The 21,991-nt window shown below is 43.1% G+C and overlaps 1 protein-coding gene across 2 annotated transcripts; it reads left to right on the top strand.

Moving 5' to 3' along the window:
- The first annotated feature begins 586 nt into the window (after nucleotides 1-586).
- On the top strand, nucleotides 587-20,426 carry Tmem183a (transmembrane protein 183A). Of its 2 annotated transcripts, XM_048357205.1 has the most exons (8): nucleotides 587-787; nucleotides 1,026-1,115; nucleotides 1,881-2,048; nucleotides 7,627-7,786; nucleotides 8,694-8,874; nucleotides 11,248-11,328; nucleotides 17,327-17,482; nucleotides 19,257-20,426. In XM_048357205.1, the coding sequence occupies exons 1-8, from the start codon at nucleotides 679-681 to the stop codon at nucleotides 19,440-19,442; spliced, it is 1,131 nt and encodes a 376-aa protein (XP_048213162.1). In that variant the 5' UTR covers nucleotides 587-678; the 3' UTR covers nucleotides 19,443-20,426. The 2 variants fall into 2 exon arrangements, with proteins under 2 accessions (XP_048213162.1, XP_048213164.1); XM_048357207.1 differs by lacking the exon at nucleotides 11,248-11,328 and having other exon boundaries at nucleotides 599-787.
- The last annotated feature ends 1,565 nt before the right edge of the window (nucleotides 20,427-21,991 follow it).

Genomic DNA, 21,991 nt, shown 5'->3' with positions numbered 1-21,991 from the left:
TTACTCAAGTCAGGTTAGGAGTACAATGCTTCTTGGTCAATGTCACCCTTTCCTTCGTTCTTCCCCAGGGATCCTACCATTTTGAGAGCTGGAAGTTACAAGGAAAAACAACTCAGGATTTCTCAGTACAAAAGATGGAATTCTCATCGATCCTCCTAGAATTTTGCTTGGGGAAATGACGGAATGAAAAACTTAAGGAATCCCTGCGACGAGTTTTTTTCACTCACATCGGAAGAGCGGGCGCTCCGTCCACAGGGCCAGGGCGGGAGCCGCAGGGCCCAGAGGATCCGGGGGACCAGGACGTACACGCTCCGTTCTAACTACGCGGGTGTGGGGATCCGGCCTGACACGCCGAACGTGTTCATTTTACGAGGCTCAACCTGTCTTTGTTTCTATGGGGTGTTTTGGTGTAATAACCCGGAAATGGAGATGCGTCCCGACCCACGACCAGCCAGCAGAAGAACCGGGGTGATCCCACTGAACCTGCGGGCGTCGGGTGATGACGTATCTCTGCGGCCGGCGCTGATTGGTTGCTGACGAGGGGCGTCGGCTGCCCAATGGGGCAGGAGCACCAGCTAGTCCTAAGTTATCGCGAGAACTGCGGGCTCGGTGCGGGATGGCTGCGGAACCGGGCGGAGCTGGTTCGTGTCGCCCGGAGCCGGCTCTCGGGCCCGAGACATGGCTCGGGGTCTCAGCCCTCTAGGCCGGCCTCACCTGAATACGGTCGCCATGCCCAAGAGAGGAAAACGACTCAAATTCCGGGCCCAAGACGCCTGCTCCGGGCGAGGTGGGCGAGGGAGCTGGGGCGCGGGCGCTGCAGGACGTGGGACTGGACCGCCGGGAGGGGAGGGGCGGCCGGCCGGGGCCGGGCCGAGGGCCTGGGGCCGGGGTGGGGGTGGGGCGGGCTAGGCTGGACCGCTCCGCCCCGCCGGCACGGGCTGACGGCCGGGGACGGGTGGGAAAGACCCCCCCCCCCCCTCCCAGAGAAGAAGGCCTATGCCTTGAGGGTTGGTGCTGTCTTTCAGTCACCGTGGCGGATTATGCCAACTCGGATCCAGCGGTCGTGAGGTCTGGACGGGTCAAGAAAGCGGTGGCCAACGCCGTTCAGCAGGAAGGTAGGCCGGCCAGGCCCTGTAGACTGAGCTAGGCTTTTTATATTCCTGGGAGTTTTGTCTTCGTTCCTCCCCCGTCCCTCCCCCCCCTTCCCCCCGCCCTCCGCCATCCTTTGGGCATCTTTCCATAAACGTGTTTGCTCTCCTATTCGAGGGAGGAGTGAGGGGGAGGATTAGCCAAGACTAGCGGTTTCTATAGCTGCATTTCTGTCTTTGTGTTAAAAAAAGAAGAAGAAGAAGAAAAAGCAACTTTGTGTAGTTTTCCTCTGCTGCTTCTTGGGTACTAATCTCTTGCAGTAATTCATTCTCTCTCTCTGTCCCTCCCTCTGTCTCTCTCCCTTTTTTGCTTCCTTAATAACCTTGCCACGTTCCTTTCCTTTTCTCGTGTTTTCTCTTGCTTTCAAAGTTTTAAACTCGTGGATCCCTCAGACTTTTCTGTCTATAGTTTAGGACTAGGGTTAAACCTGACTTCTCAGAGTTAATGTAGAGGAGAGTAAAGTTCACCTTTGGCTTTTATTGCAATAGCGGGTTTATAGTGGATGGATTATGTGCACGCTCTTGCTGAAGTAGTCCGCTTGTCCATTGCGTTTCAAATTTATGTTATTAAAATGCTAAAATTTTAACTTAGTTTAGGTCCTCAGCTTCCTCCAGCAGCCCTGCAAGACTCCCCTCCTCCCTTGCCCCAATGGATGCTGGAACCTTGGCTAAGCTGTTTGTACTTCTGGGTGAGATTCTTTGCCATCTCATTCTTCCCTTATTTTCTTCTAGTAAAATCTCTTTGTGGCTTGGAAGCCTCCCAAGTTCCTGCAGAGGAAGTTCTTTCTGGGGCCGGTGAGCCCTGTGACATCATTGACAGCAGTGATGAGATGGATGCTCAGGAAGAAAGTGCCCATGAGAGAACTGTCTCCAGAAAAAAGAAAAGCAAGAGGCACAAAGGTACAGAGCCTACTCTCTTCTGCCTTAATTGTTCTTTCTATGGTGATAGTTGAAGCTGTTATTTTCTCCACATACAGGGAGCTATCAGTAGGAAACTAGAGTTAGGGGACAATCTGGCTCTCAGCTAAGATTTTGACAGTTGGACAGTACGTGTTAATACATCAGGCCTATTTCCTCTTTTTGTTTTTTTCTTTGCCAGTCTTGTTGCTTGAACTCAGGGCCTGGGCACTGTCCTTGAGCTTCTTTTGCTCAAGGCTAGCACTCTACCACTTGAGTCACATCACTACTTCTGGCCTTTTAGTACTGAGGAATTGAACCCACTGCTTTGTGCATGCTAGGCAAGCACGTTGCCGCTAAGCCACATTCCCAGCCCCAGCAGCATTCTTTACATTTTATTCTCCCCTAAAATTCCTATGTACACTACAACTCTATTAAGGGTTCGTGTGTGTGTGTAAACATATACATACATATGAATGCATACACATGTATTTTCATGTACTTTTAGCAGTATTGGAATTTGACCTCAGAGCCTGTACTTGCTAGGTAGGTATACTATCACTTGAGCCACTCTGCCAGCCCTTTTTTTTTTGGCCAGTCCTGGGGCTTGGACTCAGGGCCTGGCTTCTTTTTGCTCAAGGCTAGCAGTCTGCCACTTGAGCCACAGCGCCACTTATGGCCGTTTTCTACATATGTGGTGCTGGGGAATTGAACCTAGGGCTTCGTGTATACGAGGCAAGCACTCTACCACTAGGCCATATTCCCAGCCCCTCTGCCAGCCCTTTTTGTGTTGATTATTATTATTATTTTTTGGCCAGTCCTGGGACTTGGACTCAGGGCCTGAGCACTGTCCCATTTTCTGTATATGTGGTGCTGGGGAATCGAACCCAGGGCCTCATGTATATGAGGCAGGCACTCTTGCCACTAGGCCATATATATCCCCAGCCCCAATGTTGATTATTTTTTGTAAAAGGGTCTTGCTTTATGTCTGGGTTGGCCTGGACTGTGATCTTTCTATTTGTCCTTCCCCATCTACCTGCATAACAAGCACCTGCTACCATTCTCTGCCATTGTGCTTCCCTGTAGTATGGAGTATGGGATGACAGGAATATGTCACTGTTCCCAGCTTGTTGAAATGAGCCTTGAGTACTTTATTATAGCTCAGGATGACCTTGAGCCACTGTCTCCCAGTCGACGCTTCCTAAGTACTTAAGATCACTGGCTTTAGCCATGATGCCCAGCTTTTTTTTTTTTTTTTGGGGGGGGGCCAGTTCTGGGTCTTAAACTCAGGGCCTCAGCACTGTCCCTGAGCCTGTCTGTGCTCAAGGCTATTGCTCTACCACTGGAGCCAAGGCTCTGCTGGCTTTTTCTGTTTATGTGGTATTGAGGAATCTAACCCAGGGCTTCATGCATGCTAGACAAGCACTCTTACCACTAAGCCACATTCCCAGCCCCCAGCTTTTTTTTGTTGTTGTTGCTGATTTTTGTTTTAAACCTTGAGACAGGATCTTGCTGTATTCAACCCACACTGGCCTCAAAGTTGAGGTCCTCTTTCCTCAGCCTTCTGAGTACTAGGATTGTGGGTGTGTGCCATCACACCCAATTTTTTTTGCTTTTTGCTAGGCTATTATGTATAATACTGATATGAACATTTATAGCCAAGTGTTTGCATATGCTTTCATTTCTTTTAGATAAGGAATGCCATTACAGGATAAAATAGTAGCCTATGTTTAACTTTTTTTTTAATTGGGTTTAAGTTATTACAGATATTGTATAGTATACATTTTAACTTTCACAATGATGAAAATTGTCATTTTACTCTATATAGCCTGTGAAGTCTATGAACTTTAACAATATTATGTTTAGCTTTTTGAGAACTCACCAAACTATTTTCCGAAGTGGCTATATCACTTTATATTTGTACTAGCAATGTGTGAATATTTGTTTTGTCACATTCTTGCCAACAGTTGCTATTCTCTTGACATGAAATTATAGTGAATGTGAAGTATCTTACTGAGGTTTTAATTCGCATTTTCCTAATGACTATGTTGAACATTTTTCATGTACTTGTGTATTTTTCTGTAGACTGTCTATTCAAAGGCTTTGCTTACTTTAAACTCGTATTTAAGTAGTAAGTTGTAAGAATTCTTTATATATTCAGGATGTCAGCTGCTTATCAGATACATGATTTGTGGCTGCTATCTATAGTTCACCTTTCTTGCTTCATGGTATTTCCATAAGATTCCTCCATTATTAGATTTCCTCCCTCCTTTTTCCATTAGTTTCTTTTAAATAAAATATATATATAAGCCAGGCGCTGGTGGCTCACTCTTGTAATCCTAGCTATTCAGGAGGCTGAGATCTGAGAATCATGGTTCAAAGCCAGCCCAGGCAGGAAAGTCTGTGAGACTCTTTTATTTTTATTTTTTTGCCAGTCCTGGGCCTTGGACTCAGGGCCTGAGCACTGGCTTCTTTTTGCTCAAGGCTAGCACTCTGCCACTTGAGCCACAGCGCCACTTCTGGCTGTTTTCTGTATATGTGGTGCTGGGGAATCAAACCCAGGGCTTCTATATAAGGCAAGCACTCTTGCCACTAGGCCATATTCCCAACCCTGTGAGACTCTTATCTCCATTTAAACAACAGAAAACCAGAAGAGGCGCTGTGGCTCTGGTTGTAGAGTGCTAGCCTTGAGCTGAAGACCCCGGCCCAGAATTAAAGCTCCACAACTGACACCTACCTCCCCCCCCACAAAGAATATATGTATTTTTATATTTATATTTATATAAATATTATATATATATATATATATATATATATATGAAGAAACTAGGGCTGGGAATGTGGCTTAGCAGTAGAGTGCTTGCCTAGCATGCATGAAGCCCTGAGTTTGATTCCTTAGGACCACATAAACGGAAAAATCCAGAAGTGGCTCTGTGGCTCAAGAAGTAGAATGCTAGCCTTGAACAAAAAGAAGCCAGGGACAGTGCTCAGGCTCTGAGTCCCAAGCCCCAGGACTGGCAAAAACAAAAACAAAAGAAACTATAGCACAATGAACTCTGTAACCATAAACCAACCTGAACAATTCTCAACCTACTGCCATTTATATTACAACCATTACTCCTTATCCTGTCATACACTACATCATTTTGAAACAATTTCCAGATATTCTATTACCTGTCAATATTTTAGTAGGTATCTCCAAAAGATAATTTTTTTTAAGTTATATTGGAGTTTGTACTCAGGGCCTCTTGAGTGCTAGGATTATAGATGTGTATTACCACACCTGTTTCCTCCCTCCCTCCCTCCTCCTCTTCCTCCTTCCTCTTTCCCTCTTTTCCTTTTCTTTACTTTTTCTTTTGCTGTACTGGGGTTTGAACCAAGACCTGTGCTTTCTAGGTCACTTGGTCACATTAATAAGCACTTTGCTTATTAATTTCTGAATGTCAGGAAAATCTTATTAGAGACTTTTTTTCTGTACTTCCCTGATGTGTGATTTGTTTTTCTAAGTGTCTTGGCTTTGTGTAACTGTTTTCTTTTACTTGTTGTGTTTTACTTCTTAACCTGTGCCTATCAAAGTTTTGTGTACTTTATGACTTTTATCTGTAAAGCTTTTCTTGACCAATTCCATTTCCCTTTTTTTGCAGTTTCTCAATAATTATGTATAAAGCCCTGATAATTTTTCAGAAAGATCTGAATTTATCTTTAAAGATACAGATAGCATCTTTGATAGTACTCTGTAAAAGTTCTATGAGTCTCAGTAGGTATTATTTTCCTTCTCTGTCAAAGGGATGAATTGTGAGAGAAAGTGAGGCTTAGACTGGGGAGGTAGAGTCAGGACACAAGAGGGGACAGGAACCAGAAAAGAGAACATTGTTTCAGATACGCTGGGCTTTGTTATTGAAAACCCTAACACCAGAATCTGATTGAGTCATTGAGTACTGAAAATAGCTAGATAAGCTGGGGTGACTTGAGGAAGTTGTGTAGTGTTTGTTTTTGCTCTAGGCAAGGGGAAAGCTGGTTTTAGAATAGCACTATGACTAGGTCTGAATTGAGGGTTCCATGTATTGTGAACTGAAGCTGAGATGTATAGTGGACCTCAGGGTTAAGGAAATTCATACCAGTGAGGTATGATGGAAGAGGAGGAGGAGGAGGGATACATTGTCAAGGGGTGACTGCCTCCTCTCTGGAGATGCAGGCTAAACTGACAGTAAAAATAGAGAAGTATGTTTACCAGCAGCTATGGAGTGATGAGTGGTACTGTGACTAATCTGGCTTTTATTTTCATACTTAGTTTGCACTGGAGATGTCCTTGTACCATTATAAATCAATATTGATTCTCTCTCTTTTGCTTATAGTTGAACTCAGAGTCTGGCCCTGTCCCTTACCTTTTTCCTCAAGGCTGATACCACTGAGCCATAGCTCCACTTCTAGTGGCTGGAGATAAGAGTCTCAATGACTCTCCTGCCCTAGCTGGCCTCAAACCTCAGGTCTCAGTCTCTTAAGTAGCTAGGATTACAGGTGTGAACTACCAGTGCCTAGCAGCATTTTTTTATTCTTTTTGCATTACTGAAGAAAATGTTCGGTGGATGTAGACCCCCCTCTAAAAAAATACCAAGACCAGGGAGGCATATAATGCAAAGCTAGATGTTGGAGTCCGAAACCTGAATTCTGTTTACCTTGTCTAGGTGGCAAGGCTCTGTTTTCTTATTACTAAAGTGGGCTCAATAATATCCTCCATATTTCTTTTGAAGAATTATTTGACATAATATGCAAAGGAATATTGAAAACTTCAAAATAGTATATAAAGAGTTTCTTTATCCACTTAGGTGGTAGAAGGCAAACATTTTTAGCAGCTAGAATTAGTAGGAAATATCAGCCTGAGTTGTCTTCATACCTGTTTAAAAGAGTTGGATGTGAGGCTTGAACTTGGGGCCTGGGCTCTTTAGTTCAAGGCTAGGACTCTACCATTTTGAGCCATAGTGCCACTTCAGGTTTTCTGGTGGTTAATTGGAGATACGAGTCTCACTGGACATTACTGCGTGAGCTGGCTTTGAACTATGATCTCCAGATCTCAGCTTCCTGAGAAGCTGAGCCCTAGTGCTTAGCATACATTATTTGTACAAGTGGGAGTTTTCACACCTGTGCAAATGTATTCCAATCAACCTTATCCCCTCGGTACTATCCCTTATCCCATACCCCCTTCTTAAAAGAATTTTCATCCTGCTTCATTGTTCTATTTTTGTATAGACAACTTGGACCATATTCTTCCTCACCACTCTTACTAGCCCAACCTCTTCCAGCAAGGTTCCCCCTCCCCCAACAGAGCCTGTTGTGGTTTTTTTTCCTGGTTATAATATTTTTATTTCCCCCTCCAGTATTTATAATTTTTAAGACTGTCACATTCAAAGCTTTCTGCTTGTAATGCTAATATTCCAGCAGAGCCTGTTTAAAACCTTTTTGTTTTATATTATTTTATTATTATTTTATTTTATAATGTGCACACTGTGGGAAACTTAAAATGAGTGTCTTAGATAGGTGTGTTTAGAAAATCAAAGAAAATATTGTTCTTTTTCTCTTTCAGAAGACCCGGACGGGGCTGGAGGAGAGGAGTACCCCATGGATATTTGGCTGTTGCTGGCTTCCTACATCCGTCCTGAGGACATTGTGAACTTCTCCCTGATTTGTAAGAATGCCTGGACTGTCACTTGCACTGCTGCCTTTTGGACCAGGTTGTACCGAAGGTGCGACCACAGAGAGCTCACTGTTTTCTCTGTAGCCAATTCCAGTGCTGTTTAGGATCTGGAGCTTCTTGGATGTTGTCCTTCCCTTAAAAAAAACAAAACACACACACACACACACACACACAAAACAACAAAAAACAAAACTTTCTTTACTTCCTGAGTAGGACCCTAGCTTTGGACTCCTTGACCCCTCTATAAATTTGAATTTAATAGGCTTGTCCAGGGATTGTCTTCCTTGTGGTTACTACCCCTGACTTCCATTATCTGCTTTTAGCAAACCTGTTGCTTTATGTCTCAGAGAGAACTGGGACCTCTTCAGAGGTTTATCTTAACTAGAATGTTCAAAATCTACACATGCCTACCTGCTTCTTTCCCCACTGGATTAATTGTTGTCTAGCTTTTTCTAGTCATCTGCAGGGACTACATAGTTTCTGTAGCTATGCTACCCTACATAGAATGGTAATGCTGAGGAGGGAGTGAATTATAGGAACAATGAAAACGCTATCTATGTATGTTTGGATATGGGCACAGAAGTGGAGATTGTAAGCTGGAAGGCTATGGTAGGCGCATGTTGATGTAGCAGAGAGTAGAGAACTGAGCCAAATGACAGGGAACCTGGGGCTCTTCCCCAGGGCAGGTTCTTTTTGAGCAGCTGAAGTATATTATGTGAGTATCATTTCAAGAGTTAATCCTTTGTACAGTGCAGTCATGTGGATTTAAACATTTTCAGAAGGTGAGGAAATAGAGGAATAGAAGATGAAGAAGCGGAAGTTGCCGAGGAGTTAAGGAAGTGGTGATTTGTATGTGTGCCAGCTAAGTACCAACTAGTAGAAAAGTGTAACAGAGTTCATGTAGAGACCAGGAAGGACAGGTCACCTATTAGTTGGAGTAATGTGTCATGTTCCAGGCACTACACGCTGGATGCCTCTCTGCCTTTGCGCCTGCGACCAGAGTCCATGGAGAAGCTGCGCTGTCTCCGGGCATGTGTGATCCGATCTCTGTACCATATGTATGAACCATTTGCTGCTCGAATCTCCAAGAATCCAGCCATTCCAGAAAGTACTCCCAGCACTCTAAAGAATTCCAAAGTACGTGAGAATTAGTGTTGGGGTTTTACTAATGGATCTGTTTACTGTGGCTTGTTTTCAGCTTCTTTAATGGGAGGGCTCTTGGTCTTAGGCTGATAGGGGACTCATCTAAACTTAGGACTCAGAGATTTCCTTTCTCTAAGACCTTCCCACTGAGCTGAGCTGGCTTACATCCTCTTTACCGTAAAGCTTTCTTGTACTTTTAGTGTATCCTTTACTCTCTTTATTTTAACTTGCATATATTGTACATTGGACTACAGATATAACAATGGTTTGGGGCAAGGAGAGCACACAGTTGAATGGCAGGTGTATACTGTAGTTTTTAAAAGGTGCTTACTTTATGTTGTAGGATAGAACATGAGTAATTCACTGATTTTCTAAAGTAACTGACATTCGAGAATTCCCTTTATTTCTGACTTCCTTAAAGGATTCTGATAGAGGCTTTTAAATTGTTAAGTGCCATGTGCCTGACTACTATTCCCAGGTTCTTTGGTATGTTGTCTTAAAAACTGTGAAGTTCTCTAATTCATAGACTTTAGAGCTCCAAAGTTCCTCCTGTGTTTTAAGCTTTGTTGTTGTTGTTTTGTTTCCAGTATTTTGTGTTCATACATTATATTCAAGTTTCTGAAATTCTTCTGATTAGTAATAAATAGGCCAGCTAGTCTTTGGTTCTTCTTTCCTTTTTTCTTCCTGGAAAAGTCATTTTTGCTAGGCTTGGTGAGTTTAATAGGTATTATTTAGGCAAGTTGATGGTATCTTGGACCTTTTCTTATTCAACTAGTACCATTTTGATAGGTAATTGTGATTACTTTGTTCCTACCCCATATTGAAGGTTCTCTAGCACTTCCTAGTCTCTTACACTTTGTCTTTATGATTGCGGCCATCATTGTGATGATGGCCATATAATGATTCTGGAATGATTCTAGGATGATTCTTCTCTCTTAGGTTAGGTCTATGGTGATAATATTCTACCTGATACATATAAATTAAAAGGGTACTATTGATTTCAAGATACCCAAGATTTTCTGCTCGGCTTACAAACTGAGATACCTAGTCAGAGCCATTAACTGAACACAACATAATATCATGGCAGCTGATGGATTTAGGGCAGGCAAAGCATGCTGTGCATGCATAGCAGCTGCTTCTACTTGTAATATGAGTGGACAGTGTTCCTCCCCCAGAAGCATTTGACAGGATCAGACTAACTGTGGGGAGGGCGGGATCATCCTAGAGCTAATCAAGCCAAGGGTGAGTTTGCTGAGCAGAGCAGCATTGAACAAACCCCTTATGCTTGACACATCTTATCGGCTCCAGTGCACAATGCAAGGGCTACTGCTTAAATCTTTTAAGACTCATATCTTCATATTCTTGCTGCTATATATTAATTTTTAAAAAGTAGACTAAAAAGCCAAAGTGGAATGAGAACTAAGATCTTGATCCAGGTAGTAAGCTTAGGCCATCTGGCTGCTTCTTTGTGCCTTGATAGAGGTCTTTGGAAGAAGTAGTGGGGCCTGCAGCAGCAGATGTCCCATGCATGGCCTTGCCACTTGTATGCCCACGGTCGCATGGCATTCAGGGAATTGCCAGCATGCCTGAAGAGAGTTGTCCCATGTCCTGGACTCCACCTTTTTGTATTTGATTCCCCTCTCTCTCTTTGCAGTAGCATAGCTTGTGTGGGACACTGGAGCCGTTGCGATGGCAGCAGAAGTGTTTTCCCCTTAAAGCCAAGCCCATTATTTTTGATGGAACAGCAGGACGTACAGGGCATGTCTGAAGGGCAGGACAGCTGGCACGGCGGACGACCCACCCCTTATCCCCTGGGAGGTACTCACTTCTTGTGCTTAAACCTAGCTGTAGCCGACTTTTACTGAGGGGCTTACTTCAGACTGCATTCAGCCCAGCTCTGTGGTTTCTATTACTGGCTGTCTGTTCCAGGAAAGTCCTGAGTGGCTTGCTCCTATTACAGGGCCGGTACTCCTTGCCTGCCTTATGGCCTTGAGATCATCTTGCCTGGTGGCTGTGGGCTGCCCTGATATTTTAATGTAGAGCAGTGGCCTGCTGAATCAGAGAAAATGCCCCTGACTTTGAGACCATGTTTCTGCCTTTAAAGACAAGAATAATCGAGTTGATCTCAATAATCTCTCAGGTTGACTTAAACTGGTCCCTCTTCTTCCTGAGTAGCCCTGGGGTTATCTTTTCATGTTGCACCCATGTCAAGTTGAGTCACATGTGCCAAAGGAAAGCCTCAGCATTGGGACTGTGCTTGGCTTTAGAGCCCTCAGACAGATTTGTTCCAGTTGTTTTTTTGTTACTTTATAGTGTACTTTTGATTTTCCCTCTTTATTTTATTATCATTATTATTTTTTTAAACAGTGCTTACTTTTCTGGTGCAGAAAGATTGTTGGGAATAGACAAGAACCAATGTGGGAGTTCAACTTCAAATTTAAAAAACAGGTATGTGGTCTTCTCTTTTCCTCCAGGTAATGAATGTTGTAATGAATTTCACTAGATGTCTTGATTGCTTTGCTACTTCTCCTTGATACTATAACAAAGTACTTCAGTTGGGATTACTTTATAAAGAAGAGCAAGTTATTTCCTCAGAGTACTAAAGGAAGGCTTTGTCTGGTATGCTCTTTTCTTTTTTTTTGGTCTGGTCATGGGGCTTGAACTAAGGACCTGGTATTCCCCCTGAGCTTTTTTGTTTGTTTTGTTTTTTGCCAGTCCTGGGGCTTGAACTCTGGGCCTGAGCACTGTCCCTGGCTTCTTTTTGCTCAAGGCTATCACTCTACCACTCTGAGCACCACCTCCACTTTGGCTTTTTTGGTCCTTACTTGGAGATAAGAATTTTACAGACTTTCTTGTTCCAGCTGACTTTGAACTGCAGTCTTCAGCTCTCAGCCTCCTGAGTTTAGGATTACAGGCATGAGCCACTGTTGCTGGGCATGAGTCCTCCTTAAAGGGTCCTATCCTATTTATGAGGGAACAATCCCTGTGACTCCTAGGACTAAGATTCCCTTCTTAATACTTGGAGATTAAATTTCAAAGTGAATTTTGGAAGGGACATGAATACTCAAACATTATAATAGCTATGAAATGACCTTACTAAGAATCAAATAAAGGTAGTATGGTGGCTCACACGTGTATCCCCAGCTACGTAGGAGGTAGCAATCAGTATTGTGGTTTGAGGCCAATCCCATAAAACATTTGTAAGACCCCAACCTATAAAGCTGAGTTTGCTGGTGTGCTTTTGTCATTCTAGCTGTTTAGAGGGTGTAGAGAGGAAGAATGTGGTCCTAGTAGACTCCAGCAAAAATGCAAGATGCTGTTTGAAAAATAACTCAAGCAAAAAGGTTGGAGTTACGGCCTAAGTGGTAGACTACTTGTCCAATAAGCTTGAAGCCCTGAGTTTAAACTACCCATTACTAGTATTAAAAAAAAAATCAAATAATGTACACCAAAACTTAAAATAGCCGGTGGCTTATTCCTGTAATCCTAGCTACTCAGAAGGCTGAGATCTGAGTATCATAGTTCAAAGCCCAGTCAGGGGAGGTTTAAAGTCAGCCGAGGAAGGAAAGGTGCCGTGAGATTCTTATTTCCAATTAACAGCCAAAAAACTGAAAAGGGAGCCGAGGCTCAAAGTAGTAAAGTACTAGCCTTGAGCTCTTTCACTCAGGATAGGATAACTCCCAGGCTCTGCGTTCAAGCCATGACCAAAAAAAAAAAAAAAAAAAAAGTAAAACCAAAAAAACCTTATAATAGTAATATTGCCATGAAAAGTAAGAGAAAAACGATTTTCTATTAAAAGACAAAAGGTAAAGTTTGAAAACATCCTGGGTCAGAGAATAAAGAGCTATAGAAGACAGTGGGGAATTGAGAATTAAATATGTTGTGACTATTAGACAATACCCTCTGGCAGACTTATGAACTCCCTCTTTCTCTGCTTTCCTTTTTCCCTCCCTACCTCATTCCTTCCCTCCCTCCTTCCTTGCAATTGAAACTCAGGGCCTTCTATCTGCTAGGTAGATACTCTACCACTGAATTGCAAACCCAACCCTTTATTGTTGGTTTTCTTTTATTTTTATTGTGGTACTGAAGTTTGAACTCAGGGTTTGTACTTGCTAGGCAGTACTCCATGGCTGAACCAAGGCTTTTACTCCCCCTCCCCCCCGCCCTTTTTTTCTTGCCAGTTCTGGGGCCTGAACTCAGGGCCTGAGCACTGTCCCTGGCTTCTTTTTGCTCAAGGCTAGCACTCTAGCACTTGAGCCATAGTGCCAATTCTGGCTTTTTCTAGATATGTGGTGCTGAGGAATTGAACCCAGGGCTTCGTGCTTTGTGTATATGAGGAAAGCACTCTACTACTAGACCATATTCCCAGCCCCTCTAACCCTTTTTCATGTGGTTATTTTTGAGACAGTGTCTTAATTCTTGTCCAGGCATGTGCCTTGGATCTTGATTTGCCTATTGTTGGCTTCTCCCCATAGTAGAGATGACATACATATACCACCACACCCAGCTTCTGTTAAAATGGGGTCTCAAAGACTTTTCTGCTCTAGATTGGCCGGGATCTTCCTACTCTTAACCTTCCATGGAGCTAGAATGGCAGGTGTGCACCATTATTCTCAGCTCTAGGTTGAGACTGGGGATGAGGTTGCTTCAAATTTTGATTTTCCAATGTTCAGATCCAAGTAGCTGGGATTATAGGTATGAGTCATGGGCACTTGATTTTGCTATTATTCATTTTCTTATGTATGGTAGGTTGTAGAATATCTTCATTCATGATGAATTATTAAGCGTGGAGAGTCAGTGTTACTTCCAAATGGTTTTTAAAATTTTTATTATATTTTTGTGCCAGTCTTGGGGCTTGAACTTGGAGCGTGGGTGTTGTCCCCGAACTTTTATGGTCAAGGCTGGTGTTCTATCACTTGAGCCACAGCTCTATGATTCTGGCATTCTGGTGCTTAGTTAAAGATAAGAGTCTCATGGACTTTCCTGCTTGGGCTGGCTTTGAACTGCAGTCCTCAGATCTCAGCCTCCTGAGTAGCTACGATTATAGGGGTAAGCCACTGGTGCCTAGCTTTGATGGGATTTTCTAAATGTAGAGTTATACAATAAGAAGGAGGAGGTTAAGCTGGTAAAATGTGGCAGAATAGCCCATGGTAGAATTTTGACATGAGTTTAGTGAACAATTTTATTAACTTTTTTTATATCTAAAGTTTAAAATCTGAGACAAAGGTAAAAACTTACTGTAATAACATATTGAAACTATTTGCATTATTTTTTTTCCTGGTGCTGGTCCTGAGGCTTAAACTCAGGGCCTAGGCACTGTTCCTCAGCTTTTGTGTTCAAGGCTATCACCCTTCCACTTGAACCACGGCTCCATTTCTGGCTTTTTTGGTAGTTAGTTAGAAATAAGAATCTTGTGAGTGGGGAAGGAAACGGAGATAGTGGGAGAAAAATGAAGGGGAGAGTAACAATGTTTGACAAGATACTCATTGCCTTCCTATGTAACTGTAACCTCTGTACATCACCTTTACAACAACAACAAAAGAATGTCATGTACTTTGCCACCCAGGCTGGCTTCAAACTGGGATCCTCAGGTCTCAGCTTCCTTAGTAGCTAGGATTACAGGTGTGCGCCACCAGTGTCTGGCCTACTTGGCTTCCTTTTAATGGACATAATCTCTGCAACAACCACATGCTCTTTATCTGCTACTTGAAAATAGATTTTTGGCAAGTTGGAGTTGTGGCTCAAGTGGTAGAGCACCTACCTAGTAAGCTGGAGGCCTTGAGTTCAAGCCCCAGTACCATCCTGTACCCTAAAAAATAATAATTAAAAAACCCTCTCTGGCTGGGTGCTGGTGGCTCATGTCTGTAATCTAAGCTACTCAGGAGGCTGAGATCTGAGGGTTGCGGTTCAAAGCCAGCCTGAGTAGGAAAGTCCATTGAGCCTCTTATCTCTAGTTATCCATCAGAAAACTGGAAGTGGCACTGTGGCTGGAAATGGCAGAGTGCTAGCCTTGAGCAAAAAGTGCTCAGGGACAGTGCCCAGGCCCTGAGTTCAAGTCTCACAACAAAAACAAATAAACCTTTCTGTCCAAACTGCACATTTTGTTTTTCCCTGCTGCTAATTTTTTCCCCTAATTGTAACTATAAAGCTGACCAAAGGCAGCCAGCAATAACCATGACATAGCCTGAGTGTGCTGGGCTGTACTGAAATTTCCTCCATTCGATTAACTAGATTGTCACTTTTCCTTGTCTTTTTTTTTTTTTTCCCCTTGCCAGTACTGGGGATATGGGGATGTGGCACAAATTAAGCCTCATGCAAAATGTCAGTGAAAAGATGTAGACAGTTTTCTTTTTTCCAGAATGTAACATGTAAAGCCATTAGTCGGGTTCCCAGTGGAGCCTCTGTCCTTATCTGAAATGACCAGAAGGTCATCTGAGCCCCCACCAGAATTGCCCATTCAGCTAAGCTCACCTCATTCTAGGGCGAGAAGCCCACATCTCCCAACTTCTCCAGATTCTTCCCACAAACCAGTTCCATAGGTCTGGTCTGGTCAGGTAGTTACAGCAAGGACCCATCTTTCTGGTATTGATTTTTATTGTCAGCAATTGTTACTAATATCTGTTGTAAGCAATTTAGAGGAGGAATTACTTATTTTGACTCTGTTTCAGAGGTATCAATCTGTCATGTCAAGGAGGGTATGGCAGAGCAGAACGGTTCACATTATGGTGCCCAGGAAGCAGAGAGGGGAGGGGAAGGGGGAAGGGAGAAAGAGGCTGTGCCCACATGCTTCTTCTCTCTTCCTCTTTCATTCCATCTAGGACCGTAGTCTGTTGGGTAGTGCTGCCCACATACAGGGTAGCTCTTACTACCTCATGAGGGAAAACACCCTTCTTACACACCCACCCATAATATACTTGAATAACTCTAGTTATTCTCAATCAATAACTCTTAATCCAAGGTGATAATCAAGAATAACCATGACAGATGCATTGCAAATAGCAATAATTTACGTGCTTTTACATCTGAGGTGACTTGGGGGAGGAACTGCCAAAGACTTTTTTTTGGTCAGTTGTGGGGCTTGAACTCTGGGCCTGGGCACTGTCCCTGAGCTCTTCAGCTCAAGGTTATTGCTCTACCACTTGAGCCACACAGAGCCACTTCTGGTTTTCTGGTGGTGAGTTGGAGATAAGAGTCTCAATGGACTTTCCTGCCTGGGCTGGCTTTGAACCCTGATCCTAAGATCTCAGCCTCCTGAGTAGCTACGATTACAGGTATGAGCCACCATGTACTCATTGCCAAAGACTCTAAGAATGGTAGATACTTTTTTATTCTGTCTCTGCTATTTGCTCATACATACCTGAGATCTTGGCCACAGTGAAGATCCAGTTTGCCTGACCCCCCCCCCTTTTTTTTTTTTTTTTTGCCAATCCTGGGGCTTGAACCTCTGAGGGCTTAGTCACTGTCCCTGAATTTCTTTTTGCTCAAGGCTAGCACTCTACTATTTGAGCCACAGTGCTACTTCCAGCTTTTTCTGAGTAGTTTATAAGAGTCTCACGCACCTTCCTGCTGGGGCTGGCTTGGATTTGTGATCCTCAGATCTTGTTCTCCTGAGTAGCTAGGATTACAGGCACAAGGCACAAGTGCCTGGCTTGCCTGGCTTTACCTTTATCTTCAGCAACTTCATTTAAATGTAACTTGTCTTCTTTACTTACGGAAGAGACATTACAAATAGTTATTCCTCACTTGATGGTAGGTGGACTACAGATAAAGTACACCATATTTTCCTAATGATCTTTATAAAAACATAGTTCTCAGGAAAAACTTTGGCTCTCCTGTTATGTTTAACATGATGCTCACTGGCAATCTGTGATGTGCATGAGGCACTGGTAAAAAGTCTATCTTTCTGAGGAAGCACTGAGGGGCATTCCTAGCAGTGGAGAAATGTGACTAGAAGCAAACATCAGAATTATTGCAGAAAAGTGAATGCTGAGATTTCCTTGAGTTCGGAGACTTGTGAATCTTTGTTTTATGGTGTATGGAATTAGCAGGCTACTTCAGCCCTCTATACAACGAATATTTTTTTGGAGGTGGACAAGTGAATTTGCAATTCTTGAAAAATTGTGAATTTCAAGCTTATAGTTTGATAGGGGCTATAAGTTTCCATTTCTTAGAAGGTGGTAGGACTACCATAGCTTACCACTACTATTATCCATCCAAATGTATCCCTTCTTTTGAAGGGTGGGCATATTTTCTTTATCTCTACATAGGAACCAATATATACATTGGCACTCTACCACCTGAGCCATGCCTCCAACCTGAAACCAGTATGCCTATGTAGAAGAGAAAGAAGGGAGAAGTGTGTCTTTAGCTTTAGGATGTTCATTGGTGAGTCTTAAGAGACAAATGTTTCCTCTAGGCCATTAGATTAATGCTTAGCTCTCTTTAGCCCCCTAGGTTAAAGAGCAAGTGTGTGGGACGACTACAGCCTCCTATTCAGTATGAAGATGTTCACACCAACCCAGACCAGGACTGCTGCCTACTTCAGGTTACCACCCTCAACTTCATCTTTATTCCAATTGTCATGGGAATGATATTTACTCTGGTAAGTGGGGACTCGAGATTACATCTGTAGACCATTTACCAGTTCTCACTGTATTTGTAGGTTGAAAGAGATTTGTGAGTTTAACCATGAAGAAGAGATCTCTAAAGAATAATTTTTAAAATTCTGAAGCTGCAGGTCTGGGAATGTGGCCTAGTGGTAGAGTGCTTGCCTTGTATGCATGAAGCCCTGGGTTCCATTCCTCAGTACCACATACATGGGAAAGGCCAGAAGTGGCACTGTGGCTCGAGTGGTAGAGTGCTAGCCTTGAGCAAAAGAAGCTCAGGGACAGTGAGTGCTCAGGCCCCTAGTTGAAGCCCCAGGACTGGCATTAAAAAAAAATTCTGAAGCCACTGGGAATGTGGCTTAGCGGTAGAGTGCTCGCCTAGCATGCATGAAGCCAAAGCCCTGGGTTCAGTTCCTCAACACCACATAAACAGGAAAAGCCAGAAGTGGTGCTGTGGCTCAAGAAGTAGAGTTCTAGCCTTGAGCAAAAAGAAGCCAGGGACAGTGCCCAGGCCCTGAGTCCAAGCCCCAGGAATGGCCAAAAAAATTCTGAAGCTGGGCACTGGTGACATACACCTGTAATCCTAGCTACTCAGGAAGCTGAGATCTGAGGATTGAGGTTGGAAGACAGTCTGGGTAGGAAAGTCCATGAGACTTTTTTTGGTCAGTCATAGGACTTGAACTCAGGGCCTAGGATGCTGTCCTTGAGAGTTTTAAATTAATGCTCGTGTTCTACCACTTGGAGCCACAGTGCCACTTCCTCCTTAAGACTCTTATCTCCAATTAACCACCAGTAAAAGAAGCTTAGGAACAGCGCCCAGGCCCTGAGTTCAAGCCCCAGGATTGTACCAAAAAAAAAAAAAAATCTGAAACCAGACTTTTATATTAGCAAGACAGATGTGTGAAAACTAAGTTGTATTTGAAACTATTCTGCCTGCTTCGTTTTTGTTGTTTTGTGTGGTACTGTGGCTTGAACTTATAGAGCCTCATGTTCTCGATTAGCTTTTTCCCTTAAGGCTAGCACTCTGCTACTTGAGTTACATTTCCACTCTGGCTTTTTGCTAGTTAATTGAAGAGTCACATGGAGGGCTGGGAATGTGGCTTAGCAGTAGAGTGCTTGCCTAGCATGCACGAAGCCCTGGGTTCGATTTCTCAGCACCACATAAGCAGAAAAAGCCGGAAGGAGCACTATGGCTCAAGAGGTCGAGTGCTTAGCCTAGAGCAAAAAGAAGCCAGGGACAGTGCTCAGGCCCTGAGTCCCAAGCCCCAGGACTGGCAAAAAAAAAAAAAAAAAAATCACATGGACTTTTTTTTTTGTCTGGGCTGGCTTTGAACCATGTTCCTCAGATCTCAACCTGAGTAGCTAGGATTACAGGCATTTGCTATTGAAGCCTGGCTTAGCTTTTCTTACTTTTTTTTTCTTTTCTTTTTGGTTTGTCATGGGGCTTGAACAAGGGGTATAGGCTGTGTCCTTGAGCTCTTTTGTTCAAGGCTAGTACTCTTTGATCCACATCTTCACTTGTTGATTTCTGATGGTTAATTGGAGATAAAGAGTACCTGGGACTTTCTTACTGGCTGGCTTTGAACCATGCTCCTCAGATCTCAACCTCCTAAGTAGTTAGGATTACAGGCGTGAGCCACCAGTGCCTGGCTGGCTTAAATTTTCTATCTTTACAAACATGGTGTTGTTACATCTTGTTATAGACTGTGTCATCTCATGGTAAGCCATAGGAAACCAAGGCTGAGTACTAAATTTGTTTTTCCTTTCTAGTTCACTATTAATGTGAGTACAGACATGCGGCATCATCGAGTGAGACTGGTGTTCCAAGATTCTCCTGTCCGTGGTGGCCGGAACCTGCGTAATGAACAGGGTGTGCAAGTCATTCTGGACCCAGTGCACAGTGTTCGGCTCTTTGACTGGTGGCATCCACAGTATCCATTCTCCCTGCGGGCATAGTTACTGCACCCCATCCCTTGGGGCAGCTCTGAGTCTGGTCCATTAGTAATGAGATTCCGTTTGGATGGGGCAGCTGGATTGTATATCTGATTAGTGATGCATGAGCTCTATGGGTTCTACGGGCTCCTATTACAGGCAGGAGAAGGGTTGAATCACGAAGAAAGACAACTATGATTTATAAACATTTTCATGTAAAAATTTGCATTTGAAAGGAGAAACCTGGCCTGTTTTGTGTGTTAAAACCCCATTTGGTGCTATTGAGTTTGTTCTTTATTCTTTTATTCCAGTGAAAATGAATGATCAAGCTCTAGGGAAAAATTAGCTGAAATTTTCAAGCAAGGAAAATTTCCTTAGGATCAGAGGAACCCAGCATCCTAAAATTGTTGTTATATTGCTTCAGTGCTGCTTCTCAAAGTCAAGTGAATATTTTCTCCCTTACCCTTCTTCAGTTCAAATAAAGCAGGTGACAGGGTTTTCAGAATCTTATAAAACATTGACTGTGTATCTTTAAAAAAAATAATTCTTGGATATTTATGCTATAATTAATTGTTTTGCCAATTTTGTATTAGGGTTTTGTTTTTTTTTTTTGCATGAGGTTGATGATGACAATAATGATTTTGACATTGTGTCCTTGACTGTACTAGGACCTTAACATAGTATCTCTAATTCTTAAAAGTCTTTTCAAGATAGGTTAAACTATTTTCTATCTTTGTTTGAGAAGTTGAATCAGTGACTTACCCAAGGCCTTAACAGCCAGTAAACAGACTGACCCAGGTCTTTTTTCTTTTTGCTGTACTGTAACTTAAAAGGCCAGTTTTATTTTGCTTTTGGTAGATGGCAAGAAAAGAATCAGCAGATTATAATTTAAAAAAAAGAAAAGTAAGCTGGGTGTCTGTGGCTCACACTTGCAGTGCTAGCTACTCAGGAGGTTGAGATCTAAGGACGTGGTTCAAATCCAGCATGGACAGCAGAGTCTATGAGATTCTCTTAATGCCACTGAATCATCAAAAAAGCCAGAAGTGGAGCTGAGGATCAACTGGTAGTGCACCAGCCTTGAGCTTAAGCACTAGGGACAATGTCCAGGACTGACAAAAATAAATAAAGGGCAAGTAAAAGTTGGATTATGGTGTACTTTATCACTGGTCAAACTAAAATATGTTAAGATTGATGAAAGAATCTTCTAAATATGTGTATTTTAAAGGAAAATGTGAAATCAAGAAAGTTATTTCAGGGGCTGGGAATATGGCCTACCGGCAAGAGTGTTTGTCTCATATACATGAAGCCCTGGGTTTGATTCCCCAGCACTACATATATAGAAAATGGCCAGAAGTGGCGCTGTGGCTCAAGTGGTAGAGTGCTAGCCTTGAGCAAAAGGAAGCCAGGGACAGTGCTCAGGCCCTGAGTCCAAGCCCCAGGACTGGCACAAAAAAAAAAAAAAAAAGTTATTTCAGGAGGATAGTGGCATTTCCATTATATTGTTAGATGTTTATTCTAAGGTCATTTTTAAGAAATGCACTCACTGCATGTTGAAATCGACATTAGAACCATCTGCACTTAGTGGCTTTGCTCTGTCTTGCCCTGCACTCTGCTGCCTCTGCTGTCATCCTATGTGTCTACAGAGCCTGGGATTTTGTCCTCCAAAAATTTCAATGTCCTCTCTTTGTTCAAAGTGCTTCCAAAGATGGCATGCTCAGAGAATCATGGCGTTTTTTGTTTTGCTAAGAAGATAATCTTGGGCTGGGAATGCGGCTTAGTGGTAGAGTGCTTGCCTAGCAAGAAGCCCAGGGTCCATTCCTTAGTACCATATAAACAGAAAAGGCCGGAAGTGGCGCTGTGGTGGCTGTAGCACCCTACACTAGCCTTCAGCAAAAGCTCAGGGTCAGTGCCCAGGCCTTGAGTTCAAGCCCCAGGACTGGCAAAAAAGAAAAAAAAAATCTTGCTGCTTCCTTCTAACCCCCAAATTAAACCAGTGAGCTGTATATTACTCAGAGATGGATACTAAGACAGTCTTCTCTCCCTCCTTTCCTTCCTTTTTCCTTCCTTTTTTTTTTTTTCTTTAATAGAGACAGGGTCTTACTATGTAGCTCAGTCTAGCCTCCAATTGAAAATTGTCCTGCCTTGGTCTTTCTGCTGGGATAGTCATGTACCCGTAGCTCAAGCTAAGACAGTATTTCTTTGTTTTTTTTTGTTTTGTTTGTTTCGTTTTGCCAGTCCTGGGGCTTGAACTCAGGGCCTGAGCACTGTCCCTGGCTTGTTTTTGCTCAAGGCTAGCACTCTACCACTTGAGCTACAGCGCCACTTCTGGCTTTTTCTGTATATGTGGTGCTGAGGAATCGAGCCCAGGGCTTCATGTATATGAGGTGAGCACTCTACCACTAGGCCATATTCTCAGCCCAAGACAGTATTTCTTACACATGAAAATCTTATGGAGGCAGGTACTGTTGTGAGCCAATGTGCTACATTATCTTTTTTTTTTTTTTTTTTTTTTTTTTGCCATTTTCCCCACCCTGTGCTATTTAAGGAATGTTCTCAGGAAGCATCTGCTTTTT

The sequence above is a fragment of the Perognathus longimembris genome, chromosome 11 (genome assembly GCF_023159225.1).
Source record: "Perognathus longimembris pacificus isolate PPM17 chromosome 11, ASM2315922v1, whole genome shotgun sequence".
Taxonomy (NCBI): domain Eukaryota; kingdom Metazoa; phylum Chordata; class Mammalia; order Rodentia; family Heteromyidae; genus Perognathus; species Perognathus longimembris.
This window is presented reverse-complemented; position numbering and strand designations above follow the sequence as displayed.

What these genes read in the sequence shown, in the direction of transcription:
- Tmem183a (XM_048357205.1), top strand. Translation starts at nt 679, where the DNA reads ATGGCTCGGGGTCTCAGCCCTCTAGGCCGGCCTCACCTGAATACGGTC. An exon ending in TGGACCAGGTTGTACCGAAG is followed by an intron (nt 7,787 to 8,693) that starts GTGCGACCACAG and finishes GTCATGTTCCAG; the next exon opens with GCACTACACGCTGGATGCCT. An exon ending in TGGGAATGATATTTACTCTG is followed by an intron (nt 17,483 to 19,256) that starts GTAAGTGGGGAC and finishes TTTCCTTTCTAG; the next exon opens with TTCACTATTAATGTGAGTAC.